This window comes from Crocodylus siamensis, chromosome 4 (assembly GCF_052110815.1).
Source record: "Crocodylus siamensis isolate JL-2025a chromosome 4, ASM5211081v1, whole genome shotgun sequence".
Taxonomy (NCBI): domain Eukaryota; kingdom Metazoa; phylum Chordata; order Crocodylia; family Crocodylidae; genus Crocodylus; species Crocodylus siamensis.
Window position 1 is genome coordinate 175,639,241 of NC_143398.1, and position 18,716 is coordinate 175,657,956.

Below are 18,716 nucleotides of genomic sequence, written 5' to 3' on the forward strand. Positions count from 1 at the left end.
GATATTAGGAGTACTTAACTGAAGGAGAGTGGCATGCCACAGTGATGACCCAGTGACATCTAGGCTGGACCTCATGCCATGCCTCTTCCTAAAAGAATGTAATTATGTTCTTTTTGGTAAATGAAGACTTTAGCATTAGTAACACTTGCTATCCATGAAGATACTGTGTTTCCTTAAGAATCATAACACTGAGAGCTTCCGGCACCATTGTTTTAATTTTTCAATTTTTGCTCTAACGACTGACAAATTCTCTTTTAGTTGCCTTTTTCAGTGCAGTTGAGAAGTTAAGAATGTATTCACTTAAAATGTTTTGGTTTTCACCCTCTGTTCCAAATAAGCCTGATTTTGGGACTTAATTGAAGGGAACAAAAACAAATTCTCAATAAATGCAACTGTAAAAGTAATTGTACTGCTGTGTCTTCATGTTTTGTGGTGAATGTCATGAAATGCATGGTATTCTCTTTAGTACATTTATCAGTGTTAATATATTCCCATACAGCTTCAGAAGCTTTATCTACAGGTATAGTTAAGCATTTGTGCCATTTTCATAAAGAGTAGAAGCAGTGACATTAAACATATGCAGGAATCCCTATAGTTATAAATATTTACAAATATTTATTTTGGCACGAGCACCTTATTCAGATGTTCCTTGATGCTCTTACTAATACAGTATGCATATTTTACACAGAGTACATTCCTCAAATTAATATATTTCTGGAATTAGTCCTAATGCTGGGGCTTTCCCTTACCATATAATTTTACATTTCACAAATGCTTACATTTTTTATGGGTTAAGAAAAACATACCATTTTTAACTATGTGCAATTGATATATATGCATTACAGGATTGCCATTGTTAGATTTGCCAGCAACAGACCTGTGGAATAGTATCTCCTGTGTTATAGTGCATATAAGAGGGAGGGATCTTACCACAGTAACTGATAATTCTCAGCAAACTAAATGCTTCTTGGCAAATAATTGTGTTTCAGAAGATATTTATAGATGTTATTGCGGGCAACATTTTAAAAAGCACCTAAGTGATAAAGGTAGCAATGTCCCATTAAAAGCCATGTAGGCCCAGATCCACAAGGGGGTGTAGGTACTTTCAGAGCGGAATTTACAAACCCAAATTAAGCACCTCAGTCCCTTAAACCTGGGTTTGACAATATTTTGACAATATTTTTCAGGCAGAGCACTGCCGCCACTTGAGTCTGCCTGCAGTACAGCACGATGACCCCCCCCCCCCCACAACCAGAGTCTGCTGCCAAGGCTCTGAGTGCCTTAGTGCCATGCTGTGGGCAGAGCTCCCCCTCCACTGAATCCCCAGGTGCCCAGCTGCAGTGTGGCAGAGCTCCCCCTCTGCTGAATGCCAGCGAAGCCCCGGCTCTGTGGGTTACAAACAAAGGCCCTGCAAATTGGACCTGACCCACAGGCCATATGTTGCCAAATCCTACCTCAAGACTCTCTAGAGCAGCCAGGGACTAAACACTGCACAGGTCAGGGGTCTTGGGCTGCACGCCATATGGACTGCATGCCACAGAGGCTGCATGGACTCCATGGAACCCTTCATGCCATGCAGTGCAAGCTTTCACCCCACCTGCTGCTGCTGTCCCCATCCTGGCCATATCCCTCCACTACCACTGCAGCAGCCAAGGCAAATCCCTTCTTCCCAGCTCCACCACCATTGCCATCACCATGCAGGCAACTCCCTACCTCACCACTTGGGCTGTGCCTGTCCTCCCTCCCTGCCTGCTGCCACCACTGTGCGGGTGGTTGGCCTCAACCCTCCCCCTGGCTGCTGCTGTGTGACAAACATGAGCCCCCTGCTGGCACTGCTGCTTGGGCAGTAAGCTCCTCGAGCCTCCAGCCATGCTGTTGTGCCCTGGAGACTGTGGCTGCCAGAGCAATGGAAGTAGCAGAGACCAGGCAACCCGGGCATGATGTGGCCTGCAGGTTGCTGGTTGAACAGATCTGGTCTACCTTATGCAATTTGTGGGGAGAGTTAGGCAACTAAGAGTGATATTCACAACAGCCAGTACTTTTGAGTGGTAGGGTCCCTAAACTCAGCCCTGAGGGGTTTCAGGTTGCCTGCATTTCCTTCACTGTCCCCTATGCGGTGAAATAAGAGCAGGCACAGGAGAATAGCAGGAAGGGCTGCTGAAGATTTGTCCCAGGGCTATAGGTTGCTGCCCCCTACCGTAGAGTACGTAGAACAGATTCTCTCTTCTCTTTTAAGACATGACTGGAGAGAAGAGGTGATGAAGTGTCCACCTTTTGTACAACAGTCAAATGGTTAGAGCACTTTTCCAGGAACTGGGAAGCCTGAGTTCAGTGTCTTCAACATGAAGGGGTTCAAACCCACATTTCCACTTTCCAGGAGAGGGACCTAATCACCAGGTTATAGACCTAGTCTAATTGGTGACATGTCCCTTCTCTCTTGTTGAGGCTGAAGCATTGTTCATGGGATTTCATGGGGCAAGAGAGTGTACATAAGAAGGTTTGTTGATTCTGTAGGTTATTGGTTATGCCACTCACGTCGATAGCAGGAGACCTTGGTTCTGTTCCTAATGCCGCTTATGCATTTTGCACAAAATGTTTGGATAAAATGCATGAAAAGTAATCACTCTTTCATTTTGCTGCATGGGTATATTTTATTTATTTTTGTTGGCGTCCATTTAATTTGCTGTAATGCAGGCATAGCATTGGGAAAATCACAGAACAAATTTAAATAAATTGGTTGGTTATTGGCCACTAAAATCAGAGTGTGGAGGAGACCAGATGATTTTGAATTTCTTCCCCCCTTCTGTTTGGTAGACAGGTCTCCTTCTTTTTTTTTTTTTTTTCTTTATTTACCTTGAAAAGATTCATAGCCTGTATTAAATATATGCTCAAGAGTGGGCTGGAGCTCCAGCAGAAACAATAAATCTTTAATGACATTTCTATAAGCAGTCCAGTACAAATCTGTTTTCACTTTTTTTTTCTTGTTCATTTACATTTCACTACAAATGTTAATGAAAGCACAGTTCCTTCTAAAGCTTTTTAATGTATGTAAACCATTGCAAGAAGCATAACACACTTAGTCTAGGAGACTGCAGATGGGGAAAAAAAGCCCCTGTTTTCAGAAAAATAACAAAACCTGTTTTAACATATTGTGCATTAAATATTGTTGATTTACATAATTTTTGTGGCTATGTTATAAAAGCCACCATGTGGTGGACTTGTTGGAAGTCTGTAATGATACTCCTTCTCCAAATGGAGAAGTGTTAGTTGATGCTGTGGCTTAATTACAAAACAGAAAAATTAGGCTTCCAGAGTTCTTATTTCTGTGGGTGATTATATCCTAAATTGCCTTTTGCTGAAATGGAATGAAATTGTGGTATGAAAAGGCCACTGGATTTGCAGAGAATGTATATGTAACATGAGTTTTACAACACAGTGATAAATACACTTTAAATTTTAGCAAAAAATAATGGAGGCACATTTACTGCATCAGGGATTTCAGAAGACTGAATACAAGTGACATTTTTTTCACATGTCCATGTGCAGGTGTTGAAATTGCTTTATTTTATAATATGCCCCCTACTGTTTTAAATGTTACTAGTGCAACTTGAAATGGGAGACCACTGTCAAACTTAAGGAAAGCAAATGTATATAAAGAGGAAGAAGAAAGCAAAAACCAAATGGCTGAATTGGTCCAATTATTTCAAAAGCTATGCAAATAGCTTTTTGAATTGAAAAGTTGTATACTTTCTAATTCTGGAGTAAGATTCAGTAAGAGAGACTTTGTGGGAAGAATAAGTGTGATACCTTTAGTAACAAGTACAGCTTTGGCCTGATCCCCTCTCACTTAGGAGTGGGTGATGTGAACTTATAACAGAGATTAGTATTGGAGCACAGATATCCTTTAAGTTAAGGCTCCAAGAAGAAGTCTCATCTTTTGCCAGGACCTACACTGTACTAAGGGTTTTAAAAGTCAACAATGCCAACTTAAAATCAATCTGTTAGTTTATAAGCTGCCTATGTAAAGAATGCATTGAGGGAGTAACATGATCATGATAACTCAAGTCACTGAGTAAACGTGCCACTGCATTCTGAGTAATCTAGGGGCATAATCTTATAAATATATAATTAAACTACGTGTAACATTCTTCACAGATGATGGAGAGATGAAATTTGGATATACCCTAGGAAGAAGGGGTAGTAACCCCATTTTTAAGTTGTTTGCATTATTTTCAGCAGGAACTTTACATTTGGCAAAAGGCTAATGCCGTTTATATTTTGCTGGTCCCATGAAAAGCTATTTGCATTTGGCCTAGAGCAAGGGTGTCCAACTCACAAGTCAGACCTGGATCACAGGGGTTCTTGACATGCAGCTTGTCAATGTGGTGCCTGAAGCTGCTCTGTTCACGTGGCTGTGATAGCCAGTTGGACAGCAGTGTGGCTTAGAGGAATGGTGTGCTTCCGGGGAAACTATTGTAACACAAAGGGTCATTGTGGCACCCTGTTTGGGAATCACTGCTGTAGGTGCCTAATTTAGGTAGTATGGAACCTTACTTTCAGAAATGTCAGGGATTTGCACTGGTCTCTATAGATGCTCAGCCCTGTAAGCACAACAGAATGAAGGGCCAGGCCTTGGAAGAATTTTGTTGCTAACCCTGCTTATGCTACTAGTTCTGTGGCAATAGATAGATAAACCTGCCATTATTTCAGTTTCCCAATCTGTAAAGTGAGGTTGTAGTAGTGTTATGGGTGATGTGTATTAGTGGCTGCCATTGAGTAGGTTTTTAGTCTGTAGAGAAGCACAGGCTTAGTCTAAGCTAATGGGTGTGCTAAGTCCCCTTCTATTAACTTAACTGGGGAAAAAACAGTTAAATCTTCTTGTGGTAATTCTAGAAAGAATAGAAGGCTACTACCCAAAACACTGAGCCACTTGGCAAAGACTGAGCAGGTCTAAATTGTACAGTCTGAGAGGTTTCCCTTGGATTGGCTGTAACTCAGATAATAGAGGACTATCTGGCAAAGTGCATGTGCATGAGACTTTTGACTTTTTAAACCTTTATTATACGAAAATTAAAAACAAGTAGTGAAAGTGCAGATGTGTGCCCCTGCCCCCCCCCAAGAGCCAAACATGAGATGCTTGTCAGCAACAAGAAACACCATGTCATGAGATTGAAACGCCCTCCCCAGTGCCTCTTCTGGAGTTATACATATAGGACCAATTGTCTGTCTTCTACCTTGTAGAGTGTCCCTCTGATGGCTCAGCGTGACACATTGGTCCACACTTTGTTGCAAGGTGAAGTGTCCCGATTCAAATGTGGCTTGCTTCTAGACCAGGAAGTGGAAGAGTTTGAGGGTGGCATCAGAGCAAGCTCCTGGGAGCTAGTTTCTACAGCTTTTCAGAGCTGCCATCTTGGCCTGACCCAGCAGGACACTGGCCAGACAGATTGCACTCCTGTTGGCTGCTTGATACAGGATCCAGCTACCAGGAGCCAAGCAGAGGAGCAACCCACTCTAGTCTGAGGGATGGGTAGGGAGCTTAGGTCCCCCTTGCCCCTGGAACAGGAGGATTGGAGGAGTCACTGCTCCCCAAGCTTTCCCCATACTAGGAACATCCAGTTTTGTAAAAGTGCAAGAAACAGTGGGGTGGGGGAATAACTTATTTCAGAAGGCTGTTCCAAAGTCATATTCATGTTTTGTTAGGTGTACGTAGTAGTGATGAATACCACAGAAAAGCTGGAGAGGAAATAAAACATCCTCTAGTTAATTTTGGGTGTGGCTGTTTTGCAGTAAATAAGGGCATGAGTTAAGAGGAAAATAAAATAAAAATTGAATAGTTGCCCCATTCCCTGAGCACTCCTGCTCTGCACTAAGACAATGTGGGGAAAATGGTATGTGGTTACATAACTAAAGGTTTTCATAAAGCGCACACATAGGAATTGAATTCATTTTGCAGAGACCACCTTAATTCTGGCATTACCTAACTTTTGAGTGCTTGGTGTTGTAACTCCAATGACATTTCTTTAACGTAGGCTTTTTTGTGTGTAATGATCCATTAAAATACTTTGTTTTAAGAACGCTTACAGATGTTTGTGCCTTAGTTAAAAATGCACAATAGCAAGAAGACAGTGAGGTGAGGTCCAGACTAAAGAGAACTTTCTATCAGTGTAACTGTATTGATATTGGGTACAGAGTGTTAGTGTGTAATGTAGTGCCATGTTGCACGGGACATACAAGCACTTATAATTAGCACAGCTCGCTAATTAAAGTGCCCAGTGCCACGTCCCACAGCACGTGTAAAAACGCTTACAGTTCCAGCACAAAACTGGACTTTCACCAAGGCAGTTTGCTGTACATTAAAGGGTAGATTGTACTGGCCTAAGTTTCATTTAGTCCTGATGCATCAGATCAATGCAGTCCTGGATTTCATGTTTGAATTCTCCTTATGTATCCAGGGCCTCAGTTAAATTTTGTTCATGTATCCTTAAGACACAATTCCATGAAGGAATAGTGTTAAAATAATTATGACAATTTGGTGTGGTATAAGTAATAATAACCTGCCTGCAGTGCCTGTGATTAATTGGTTTGGGAACCTATTTGCCTTGGAACTCTTTTTGCCCCTTTTTAGCTGCAGAAGATGCTCCCCACATCATCAGGAGCTCTTGATGCCAATGAGACTGACTCTGGTACAATATTTTCCTGGGTTCATTCATTGTCCCCACCTCTGTAGATGTGGGGACAATGACTATGTAGTTTGCAACTGAAAGGTTTTGAGGGCTTATCACCGAGTTAGGGAAGACGAATGACATTTAGGCAATACGTTTAGATGCTCATAAGTAGCAGGACTTTGTAACTAGTCTCAGGTCAGGGCATGAAGGATAGGCCAGAGACTTCCTGCACCATATGGGCCAGGGGCTAGCTGCTAGGGGTGTGTGAAACTTCGGTTGCTCATTCGATTCAGAGAAGATTCGGCCTGATTTGGAGGTCGAATCACCAAATCCGAATGGAATCGGGAGACCAAAAAAACCTTCCAAATCAATTCAGAAAAGATTCAGAAAAAGTTTCAGCGATTCGGAAGGCAGTCTTTCAGGGGAACAGAAACTGAGAAGAGGAAGTGAGGGGGAAGACTGACATCTATAGCTGGCCAGTGACTCTGATCTTTCCCTGAGTCCCCTTCCAATCAGTGTTCTGGGGAAGGAACATAGAAACAGCACATAAGCCTCTGTCTTCAGCCTTTCTGTCCCTTTTGTAAACTATTTCTGCTTGAGCAGAAGAGGACCGGGCAGCTGGCCCAGAAACAGGTGGGCAGGCAGAGATCTGACTGGCACCGGAAGGCCCCCTGTTGCAGGCTACCATCCCTGCTGTTTTCATCCAAATCTGCCTTAACATATACAAGTGACATGAGTTTTGTTTTCAGCAGTATGAGGTACAATTTCCCAGAAACCCCTGCACCTATCTCCTTGAAACTTGGCAGGCTTCGTGCCCTCAGAAGAGGCTACCATCCTTGCTGTTAATCTGTCAAAAAATTGACAAAGTTATAAGTATTTCAGTGATTCCCCATTATAGTACATGGCCGAATCTCTCCAAATCAGCACCAAATCTTCCAAAGCCAATTTGGCGGACTCGATTTGGGACAGTGATCCGAACTGAGTCACTGTCCTCCGAATCCGAATAGATTGCTTCCCTGTTCTCACAGGCCTACTAGCTGCATCTCAGCATGCATATTCCCAGGTGAAAACAATAAGGTTGAAGGGAGTGACTTGTCCATCCTAATACAGGAACCTTTTGCAGAAGGGAAAATATGTCATTTTGGGGGGGGGGTTGTTTGCTTGATTGTTTGTATTTATGAATTAAGCACCATTATCAATTTTATAATAGCCACTATTTAGTGAATTATGAAATTTAAGTGTTTGGTAGTCAGTGTGTGTTCATTTGCTTCATTTTTTTTCCCCTTTCTGTAGCAACAGCAGGAGATGCTAGCAATGAAACATCAGCAAGAACTCTTGGAGCACCAGAGGAAGTTGGAACAACACCGACAGGAGCAGGAGCTAGAGAAGCAGCATAGAGAACAGAAACTACAGCAGCTCAAAAATAAAGAGAAAGGAAAAGAAAGTAAGTAGCAGCAAGATGGATGTTTTTCTCTAATTAAGTTTATAGCAGGCAAATAGAAACCGTAGAAGTTTAAGAGATGGTTGTAGAAAGATAGTGTGCAATGCTCCCATACAGGGACTGGTTAAATGAACAGTTCATGTTGTAAGTGTTAGAATGGATGAAGGGCAAAGAAAGAGAAATGCTGTTCTGTGCTGTATCTTAATTTTTGCCTCACTGAATGCCATTTTAGTATTTTTTCAAAAGGAAGTATATCATGTCCCTTCATTTGATTTTAACATTTTAAAGTACATTTGGCAGCATTCCTAATGGACTGAGAATATTAAAACCATAAAATATACCACTTGTACAGTGCATTCCTTCTTTTGGTTTCTCTAAAATGAAACTATTTGAGCCCTCAATTATGTTTTTAAAGTATTTTCATTTTGAAAGTAGTTCTTTTACAGCTTACAAAGTGTGGTTTGCTCTTGGGTATATAATAACTAGGGAGGAGTGTGTAAAAAGATGTGTTAAAATGATTATGGCCACCCAAAACCTATTATCAAAAGCATTTTGCTTTCTTATTCCTATCCTTTTCATAAGTGAAATTGAAAGTTGTTTGTCACAAAGCAGTGTTGAAAGCTTAAGGCCTCTAGAGCAGAAGTTTGGTCACATCAGCAGTAGAAGAGAAGGCTTGCCTCCCACTTTGCCTTACCCCCAACCTAGAAAGACCCCAATCTAGTGCTCAAGAGGTACTTCGGTGATTTCATCCCTGTTCAAAATGAGGCAGCTAACAAAAGCACTAATTGTAGTTCTACATTGTGAGTATTTGTTCAGTAGAAGCTCAACTAGATCCATCAGCTCATTTCTCATAGGCCTTTAAACAGTGTGAACATAATGGTCAGCTTAGGGCATATTTGAGCAGATGCCCAAACTGTGCAGGAGGTCCTGTTTCTAATCCTTTTGACACATCCGCTTGTCATCTCATTTAACTGATTTAAAAAGGATTGAACAATAGAGTATGTTTTTGATAGCCATAAGTAGGCAAAAATTCAGAGGATTTTTTTCATTTACTGTTAAATGCTGTTTCTCACAACTGAATCACAAAGGATGTCAAAAGAAAAAAATGCACAAACTCTTATTGTTTTATTACTGCGCTCTAAGAACTCTGGAATTTAACAAACCAAAATACTTTTATAGGATTGGTCAGAAAGTCCTTTAAAAAAAACTTCCCTGTGCCTTTTAAATTTCATTCAAATCTCCATTTTCAATTTTCCATGAGGGGAGTGAAAAGAAGGAAAAGTGAGAAGTGCTAACATAGGGTTTACCAGTGATGGCTAGATAAGATATCTCATGTGGACCCACACATAGGGTCTTTTCTGGAGAGAGAATATCTCCTTTCCACACACCCCTTATTTTTGGAAATAGAGGCTAAATTTGTATTATTATTTCCCTTGCACTTTCTGTACTCAGGGTACTTCATTCATATCAATTGATGATTTTGTATGGACTGTTTTATCTGCTCTTTCTATCAAATATGTATTGTTATATTTACATTACAATAACTTAAATTAATACAAATGTCTGAGTGATTATAAAACATTTCAAATGATCTTAAGCATATTTTTTAAAGAAATGTAGAATAGGTATGGAGGAAAGAACAGAACCTGGGAATGTTCTGTGGTAACCATGGAAACAGGATTTTTATCTTTATTTTTAAAATACTTTGATTTGAAAGGTGGTATGGTGTATAATAATTAATGTAGCTAACCTCTGATGAATGCTTTAAAACATGTTTCTCATTTCATAAAATCTTGCTAAACATCATTAGTTCAAGCAGCCTTAAGGCTAGAAAATAGGGACCAAATACTAAGTGCACTCATTCCCCTCATCATTTTATAGCTCTTTTTAAAAGGATGTAACAAACAAATTTCAAGTAATATAATGGCATCCCATGCCCATGCCTTTTCATCTCAGGAGACCAACATGTCTCATGTGAATTAAAATGTACTGTCAGGATGCATTTGAATCAAAGCATAATTTCCATGATTGCAATACAAAAGGAAAAGATAGTACTGAGCATAGTCGAGTGAGCTATTTTCTGTACCTTCGGTCTTTTTAATGTAACAAGCATGGCTGGCCTTACTTTTTGTTACACTGTTACCAGTTCTTTATTAGCTAGTCTAATCTTCATTCCCCAATCCTTCACAGATAAACCCTTTGTGACGTGATGTTTCCTTCCTCTGTTTCTTTGAATCTCACTCTTCCCACTACCATTCTCACATTGCCTCTGGAATGATTCCTCTTTCACAGTGACTTCTCCTCGACTCTCACATCCTGCCCTAGAGACAAGGCCTAGGACAGCTATGTGGCCTTCTATTCTAATCCTACCACTTTCATCTTGTCCCTTCCTTTCCATCTTTAAAGTATATGCCACTGGGCTCTCTGCTGTCCTTTGTGTTTGTGGGAGTTATCTGTTCTGACTTCTGCCCCACCCTTGGATATCACATTCTCACCATTAACCAATTCTAGTGCCTTACTTGCTGGTTTGCTTTCCCAGGATGATGATGATGTGAGTTTCCAACTGATGCATAATGATCTACAGGAGTTGTTTTCCTTAACAATACCTGCTGTATTCGATACCATTCTTCAAATGTCAGAAGAGAAATATGCCTATTAATATAACTGTCCAATTTCAGCAACTTCACAGAAATTAAGAGATCTTGGTGTCATTTGGCCTAACCAGCTGTATATAGTAGGTCATTTAAAGCAACACCCAAATTCCCTATAACAAGCCTAAGACTTTACACAAAACATTCCAGTCCTTCAAAAACTGTGTGGACCAGAGGAGAAAAAGGGGAGAGACCAGGGTGTTATCAGCGTCCACGGCTCCTTCAGTAGCAGGGGTTAGATTAGGTGAGATTTGCAAACTTAATCATTCAGCTTTTTCCATCCCCTCAACCAAGCCATTCATAAATATATTAAAGAGCACGGGCCCAAGCACTGATCCTTGGGGAACACCACTGGAGATGGGCCTCCAGGATGAGAACATCCCATCTATTACAACTCTCTGGGAGTGGCCTCTAAGCCTGTTTTCCACCCACCTCACTGTAGACAGGTCCAGCCCAGTACCCTCCAGTTTAATTGAGAGAATCTTGTGGAAAACAGGGTCAAAGGCTTCACTGAAATTGAAGTAAATGATGTCAACTTCATGTCCCTCATCCAGATGGCTAGTTACCTGGTTGTAGAACAGGGACGGGCAATTATTTTGTGTGGGGGGGGCCGCTCGCTGAGTTTCGGCAAGCCATCGAGGGCTGAGTGACAGGCAACCAGGAGCAGATATATAATTTTCTAGATTTTTTTTTTCAGATAGAATGGCCTGGTGGGCCACATTTTGCCCACCCCTGTCATAGAAGGACACTAGGCTAGTCAGGCATGATCTACCCTCAACAAAGCCATGCTGGTTCCTTTGTAACACCCCTTCAGTTGCCATCTTGTGACTGATGGCCTCCTTAACGCATTTTTCAAAGATTTTACCCAGAACCGAAGTCAGGCTGACCTGTCTGTAGTTTGCCAGGTCATCCCTCTTCTCTTTCTGAAAGATGGGCACCACATTGGCTTTCTTCCAGTCATCCAGGACCACTTGTGAGTTCCGTGATTCTTCAAACAGCTTGCTCAGTGATGCTGCTTTAAGCTCAGCCAGTTCTTTCAGGACTCTTGAGTGCAGGTCATCTGGCCCAGCAGACTTGAAAGCATCCAGGTGTAGGAGGTCCCTCATCTGTTCAGGACTGATTCCATGTATTGTCTTCCCCACATTCCCTGGGCCTCTGGTCAGGCAAACAGCTCCTATTTAGTTTCAGAAATACCCATGTGAAGTATGTATTTAGGAGTTCTGCCTTTTCATTCATGGGCTTCGACTGTGGGCTGCCCCTGAGCATTCAGTAGGGGGTCCTGTAGTAGATCCTCATCTTTTTTTTTTTTTTCTTGTTTCCTATGTATCTGTCGAAAGAGTTTTTGTAGTCTTTTATGCTGGTTGCCAGCTTGATCTCCATGCCTGCCTGAGCTTTCCATGTCTCTCATCTGCAGGCCCAGGTGATACGGGTGTATTCCTCTTTGGTAGCTGATCTGTTCCTCCATTGCTTATATGTTTCTTTGTTCTTTTCCAATAGCTCCGTAATATCCTTGTTGAATCAAGTGGGTCTTTTGGCTCCTTTCCTGTTTTTGGTCCGGGTGGGGATGGCCTGTTTTTGAGCTGTGAGAAATGCCTCCTTACGGAAGCACCGGGGTTCCTGAACTCCCATATCTGCCCTCCTGAAATATAGGACTTCTGCTCTGCTGATTGATTTTCCAGTCTTACGGTGGATGGTGAACCTTATCAGGTCATGATCTCTGTTGCCCAGAGTACCACCAATTCCTATGCTCTTCCCCTTGGTCAGCACCAAATCTAGAGTGGCCTTACCCCTAGTAGGCCCTTCCACAACCTGCATTTGAAACAGAGAAAGTTGGCTGACCTGCTGGAGGTGGCTGAGTGCTCCTCCCAACAGATGTCAGGGTAGTTGAAGTCACCCATGACAATCATGTCTCTAATGCAAGCTGCCTCAGTCAGCTCTCCAGAGAATTCCTGATCACACTTCTCCTCTTGGGAGGGAGGCCTGTAGTAGACTCCTACCATCAGGTCTCCCTCTCCTGGTTCCCCTTGTATCCTGACCCAAAGGGACTCAAGGGACCCTTCCCTGTTGTCAAACATGACCTGCATGGAGGAGTACTGTTCTTTTACATAGAGGGGCACACCTTTTCCCTTCTTTCCGACCCAATCCTTCCTGTAAAGCCTATAGCCCTCATTGTTCACTGCCCAGTAGTGTGCATCTTCCCACCAGGTCTCCATCAACCCAATTAGATCAAATTCCTCATCAACCAGAAGGAAGACCAGTTCCTCCTGTTCGTTTCCCATAGTTCTGGCATTCCCCTAAAGGGACCTGAGTTCCCTGCTGGTTGCCTCAGGTTTTCTGTCATGCCGCCTGTTAGTACTTATATGGACATCTATTGCTTGAACGTCCTCCTGTGTGTAATTGTGGCTAGAGGATTTGTGCACAGCAGTGGAACCTTCTCCCCAGCCCATGTATGTGCCTAGTTTAAAGCCTTCCTCAAGAAGTTGGTGACTCTCATAGTGAAGAGCTTCTTCCCTCTGCCTACGAGATGAATACTATCCGTTGCATGTCAACCACTGTAGTAAACTGCGCGTCAAGGTTGAGGTATCCAAAACCCACACAGTGACACCATCTCCAAAGCCTTCAGTTGACCTCCTTCGTGTACTCTTCCCTCCAATGGCCATGGCCCTTGACTGGGAGGATTGAGGAGAAGGCTGCCTCTGCTCCTGAGGTCCTTCGCTCCCATGCTTTTCTAATCTCTCACGATCCTCCCAGGGCTACTTCATGCCATATTATCGGTGCCCACGGGAACAAGTAGCATGGGATAGTGGTCTGTAGGGCAGACCAGTTTAGGGATCCTTGCTATAACATCTCTGATCCTGGCTCCTAGAAGGCAGCAGACCTCTTGAGCAAAGGGGTCTGGATGACAAATGACTCCTTCTGTGTCTTTCAGCTGGGAGTCTCCTACAACTATCATCCTACGTTGTTTCCTTGCTTGGATTGGTTTATCCCTTATGGATGCGTCGACCGCCGATGGTGTGAGGGCTTCGTAGCTGTTGTGTAGAGTTATCGGTGGGACAACTGATACACATCATGGCTTCAGTCCTGATGTCACCAATGTCAACCTGCTATTGCTTGGGGCATCTTGTTCAGGCCTGCGCTCCTGCCTGGTCTCTGTGGCCTCTTTGTGGCCTCCTTCTCTAGGTGCAGGACCTCGCAGTAGGCATCAGTCTCTGCCTTTTGTTCCCTGATGGTCCGTAACCTGTCCATGTCCTGCTGTAGCCCCTTCACCTGGCCCTTCAGTGTCTCCAGCAGTGAGTGCATCCCACAAGTGGGAGCACTCATACCCCTGATTCCAGCATCCAGCAGACATGCCAGGCAGCCATCACTGTCTGCTGTCAAGGGCTCTGTCTGCGTGGAGGCTGAGACCATAAGTTCTGTCTGGGTGGAGGCCTCCAAGGTACTGGGGGGTGGAGGGTAGTCCATCCAGATCAGGAAGCCTGGCAGTGCAGCGTGTACCCACTATATTGCAGGACAAGCTCTGGTCATTGTGCCCCCCCCCCCCCGTGTTTGTATAAATGGGAGACCAGGTGGGTGTTATTGCCTCCAGATGGTCCTCAACAGCTGCTGCTGCTGCTGCTGCTGCTGCTGCTGCAGCTTGGCAAGCAGGTTCGAGCAGCTGCCTGTAGGGGGATCTCCTAGCTACCTGACTTTCTGTGCAGCCAGGGGGATTTCCCTGAGTCCCTAACTGGTGGTGGGAGGGTGGAGAGGGTTGGTCCCTCATCCCCTTGATGCGTGAGGGGCTTCGGCTGCCTGGAGGTACAGAAGGCGCAGGGTGAGCTGTGCTGTGCATGGGGCAACTGGGAGGCAACTCAGGAGCGAGAGTGGCTGCTGATGGCCCTTTTGCACTCCCTTCCATGCAAACTCCCACACTAACTCCCACGCTGGGCTGAGAGTGTGCCTGTTTGCGCAGCTCTGGTTGCACAGGTCCCTGGGAGCTGGGCTAAGTAGGAGCCAGGGGAGGGGGGATGTGACCATCCTTGGCTCCACTCAGCTGCTTCCTCTAGCTAGTGCCCACCCACCTCAGGCCCCACTTACCTCCCAGCTCCATGCTGGGGGTCAGGACACTAGTCTGCTGGGGTCTTCGCTCTTAAGGGGTGTGATGGGCTTGCACTCATACGTCTCCCACAAAGAGCTGGTCATAAGGTGCATTAAATTTAGGAGCGTGTAGCAAAGTCGCATTAAGTGCACATGCAGGTGTGCTAAATGTGCATTAACGTCATTTGTGTTCATTGACACATACCATGTTAATGCACTTTAGTGCATCTACACATGCGCTAATGTGACTTCGCTATTCATACCTAAATTTGATACCTACTTTATGCATATATCAAATTTAGGCTTATATAGCTTTAAATCGCCATGTTTAAGGTGTATGAAAGGGCACATGTGTAGCCAACCCCCCCTTTAATGTGCCTTAAAAATGGCAATTTTTAGGCTAAGTTTGCTTAAAAGAGGAGCATGTAGATGGGTCCAGTAAAGCTCAGGGTTTCGCTTTTCTAGACAAATGTAGCTATAGTCCATGCCCCAAAAAGTTTAGATTGCATTGCATCTAATTCAGTATAGTGTTTTTGTAATCAAAACTTCTTTACCCGGTTTCACTCACTTCAGTGATGGCACACAAGAGCCTGTCTGAGCGCAGTGTTGGCACCAACAAAATAAGTCTATAAACAAATGAAATGTTTGAAGTGTTGTTAATTAAATTCTGTCCTGGCCATTACATGATTCATTGTGATTTAGTCTGATTAAAAAAATATTTAAATTTCTTCAAATGCGCTTTATCTCTGACTTAATATTATCTACTATAAGTAGAGAATGGAACATTTTTGAATTCATGTAAAGTAATTCAGAAGTGAATAGTTAATATGGAATTGCATAGAGAAAGAGGACTACTCAGTTTTTATATCTCTGTGTATACACTTTTTTAATGTGTAAAGAAAGAAATCTGAATAGATCTGATGTCCACTCAGCCTTATGGACTAATTCTGAATGCTTTACCAGAAAATGAAGGTGATGGGAGGTCTATTTCAGACCCTCTTGAATCTCTTGGTTCTGTCGGTTGTGGTGGCTGGAAAATGGGTCGGAAGGGTTGCAGAGCTTCTCATCTTAAAATGATGCCAGGATCTTTTATTTGCCTATGTCTCCAGCATTGGACAGAATAGCAGGCCTTTATTTCTTTATATTCTTATATCTGTGTAGTGTCTTACCGCTTCTAATTAAAGGAAAAGAATAAATTGCTAGTAGAGGTTTTTGTAAATCTCATGACCCATAAATACTTGGCTCAGTGCCTCCTACATAATGTCATCTTTAACCAACCAGAATGCAGCCGCATTTGATTACTTATAAAATGTTAGTTGATTAAATAAGAGAATATTATTTAGACAGACAATGCCTTGTGCTTGGCATTTTCAGTTACTTCCTCCACCCCACCCCCTTTTATCCTCTCCATTATACTGTCTGCCTCTAGAAACTCAAATACAGCTACTTTAACTTCTTTATTGGGGTACCTGCCTGGACTACTTTATGTAAAAACAATGAGAAATGTTCCAGACAGCAAATTTCTATTTATGACTGTCTGAAATATCAAGCAGTGCTGCATCTTAAAATAGTGCTGAGCAAGAAACTGTAAGTTTTTCTTCATGGTCAAATAAAAAAAATGCGTTTTTTTTCTGCTTGTCAGATGGCATCATAATATTGAGTATACCTCTGGAGACAGAAGCTGGTTCTGTCATACTTTGTTTGCTGAGTTTTTTTTACCCTTGTTATGGTAGCGTGTGTTTTTATCCAGTTGATTTTTCTTGCAGCCCAGATATTTTCCTTTGGAATTTTTGGTTTATACTGTGGTATAGATGAGCCATCATTTCCCACATGCTCTGATTGCCAAACTTTGTTTGCACTACTCCATCAGAAATACTGTCTGAGAATCTCTTTTGACAACTGAATGTTAATTTTAATCCATCTTCATAGTGAAACAGACCGGTCTCTATTGTGCAGTAAGTAATGATTAGAAATTACATAGTTGACATTTAAACACTATGCTTTGAAATTACTGATTTTTTTTTTTTTCAATGCTAGATTTTTTTCTATTGGAAGAAATGGATTGCAGGCTTGTAAATGAATTGGAATATTATGTAGCTTTTATTATACATAGATACTTTGAACAAAGAGATCCTTATTTGCAGAATTTCTCAAGACAAAGTCTGCATATGAGACATGTGTTTCATTTCCCCATTTGCTTGCAGATGTGACATTTAAAATCTTGAGTATGCACAAGACCCCTCTTTTTAAACACCTTTGATTAAAAGAAAGCTAGAATGTTAGTACAAGTGTTATATTCTAAGTCTACTTAGAAGCAAGTATAAAATCCTCTTTAGAAAGCTTTTTTAGGAAATGATAAATCTCTGATTAAATCTCCATTTTAAAACAAATTGCAGTTATGTTCAAATCCAGATAGTAGAGAAGAGCTCGTTACTGGAGGCACTTTGTTCTTGTTCTTAGGAAAAATGCCTTTCCGTTGGCTGGAGAGTCAAAGATTTAGCTCTAAATCTTTCTGAAACTTTCATCACAAGGTATTTAAATTTTAATTCACTGATGCTTTCACTGAAATGGCATTAGTTAAATATCCTCTGTTTATTTTTTGCTTTTTCAGGTGCAGTGGCAAGCACAGAAGTAAAAATGAAATTACAAGAGTTTGTCTTAAATAAAAAGAAGGCTTTGGCACACCGGAATCTCAACCATTGCATTTCCAGTGATCCCCGCTTCTGGTATGGGTAAGTGGTACTGGGCTTGTCATTTTGATTCAGCCAGTGCCATCTCAGTTACTAGAGAGGTAGGGAAAGGGGCTTAATTTGTTCTAGGTATATGCATTGCAAATTGTAGTGGTTGTGAAAGGAATTATCTGACATTTCATGGAAGGTATTCTTTTAAAATACTGTTGCGTTACACTAAATGATACACATATGCCTTCTCTAATTCAGGAACGTCAAACTCATTTGGTCTCTGGGCCAGAACTGGATTGTAGAGCTCATTGTAGGCCAGACCTGGACCTGCCGCTAGCAGTCTGATGAGCAGCATTGGCATTAACTACCATGAGTGCCTGAGCCAAAGTGTCAGCTCATGGAGCCACAGGAGTTAATAAAGCCATTGCTTGCTGTGCTGCGGCTGAAATGGTCAGACTCTGTACCCCAGAAATTGGCAGGGTGTGTGATGGTGGCATTATATCCACTGTGGCTTTCTGAGCTGCTGTGTTGGGGATTAACACTATCACCGTACACCCCATCCCTGAATTCCCAGCCCCTCCAGGGTCTAGACTGTCACCCCACTCTAGTGTAACTGTCCACAACATTGTTTATCCTAAGAGCACTTCGATGGATATTTTTTCTGCGACTACTCAAAGTTGATTATTCTGTGTAATCATACCTACAGATCAATCTCTACCAGGCATCGAAATTCTTTTAACTCATCACATGGTCTTCAGTATGAGAAATTTGTCTCTCAGGGGTAATGGAAAAACTACCCTTACAATTCACGTAACTGGCATTCAGGTTATTTAAAATACTATATTTTTTTTAAATATTCAAATTGTACCCCTCAAATTAATCTCTGTGGCCATGTAGTGTTAATAAAAAAAAAAAAAAAAAATTAAGGATTTGCTACATCAGTTATATACATACTTGAAAATACTGTGCCTTGAAAGTGTCAGACCAGATGTAGAAATAATTTTTAGCGCTGAAAACGCTTTACTGGAGACACTTACTATTGACCACCACCCATTCCAAACCAGGCATTTTGAGCAGGATTGTATCAGCTGATGTTAATTGGCACAGTTGGCGTTCTCATGCTGAACCCTGGAGAACGCTAAATAGTCTACAGCTTGATGACACCAAACTGTCCTTTAGACATCACAGCCAATGATCATGAAGA

General features: G+C 42.3%; 1 protein-coding gene across 13 annotated transcripts in view; it reads left to right on the plus strand.

The window, feature by feature from the left end:
• HDAC4 (histone deacetylase 4) overlaps positions 1-18,716 on the plus strand; it is a 423,758-nt gene that overhangs the window by 234,749 nt on the left and 170,293 nt on the right. For 11 of the 13 annotated variants that reach the window (XM_090044962.1, XM_090044963.1, XM_090044956.1 and 8 more), the window contains 2 exons: positions 7,959-8,109; positions 17,443-17,563. In XM_090044962.1, coding sequence (XP_089901088.1) covers positions 7,959-8,109; positions 17,443-17,563 — 272 coding nt within the window. The remainder of the gene's footprint in view (positions 1-7,958; positions 8,110-17,442; positions 17,564-18,716) is intronic. The other 2 variants (XM_090044959.1, XM_090044961.1) reach the window with 1 other exon arrangement.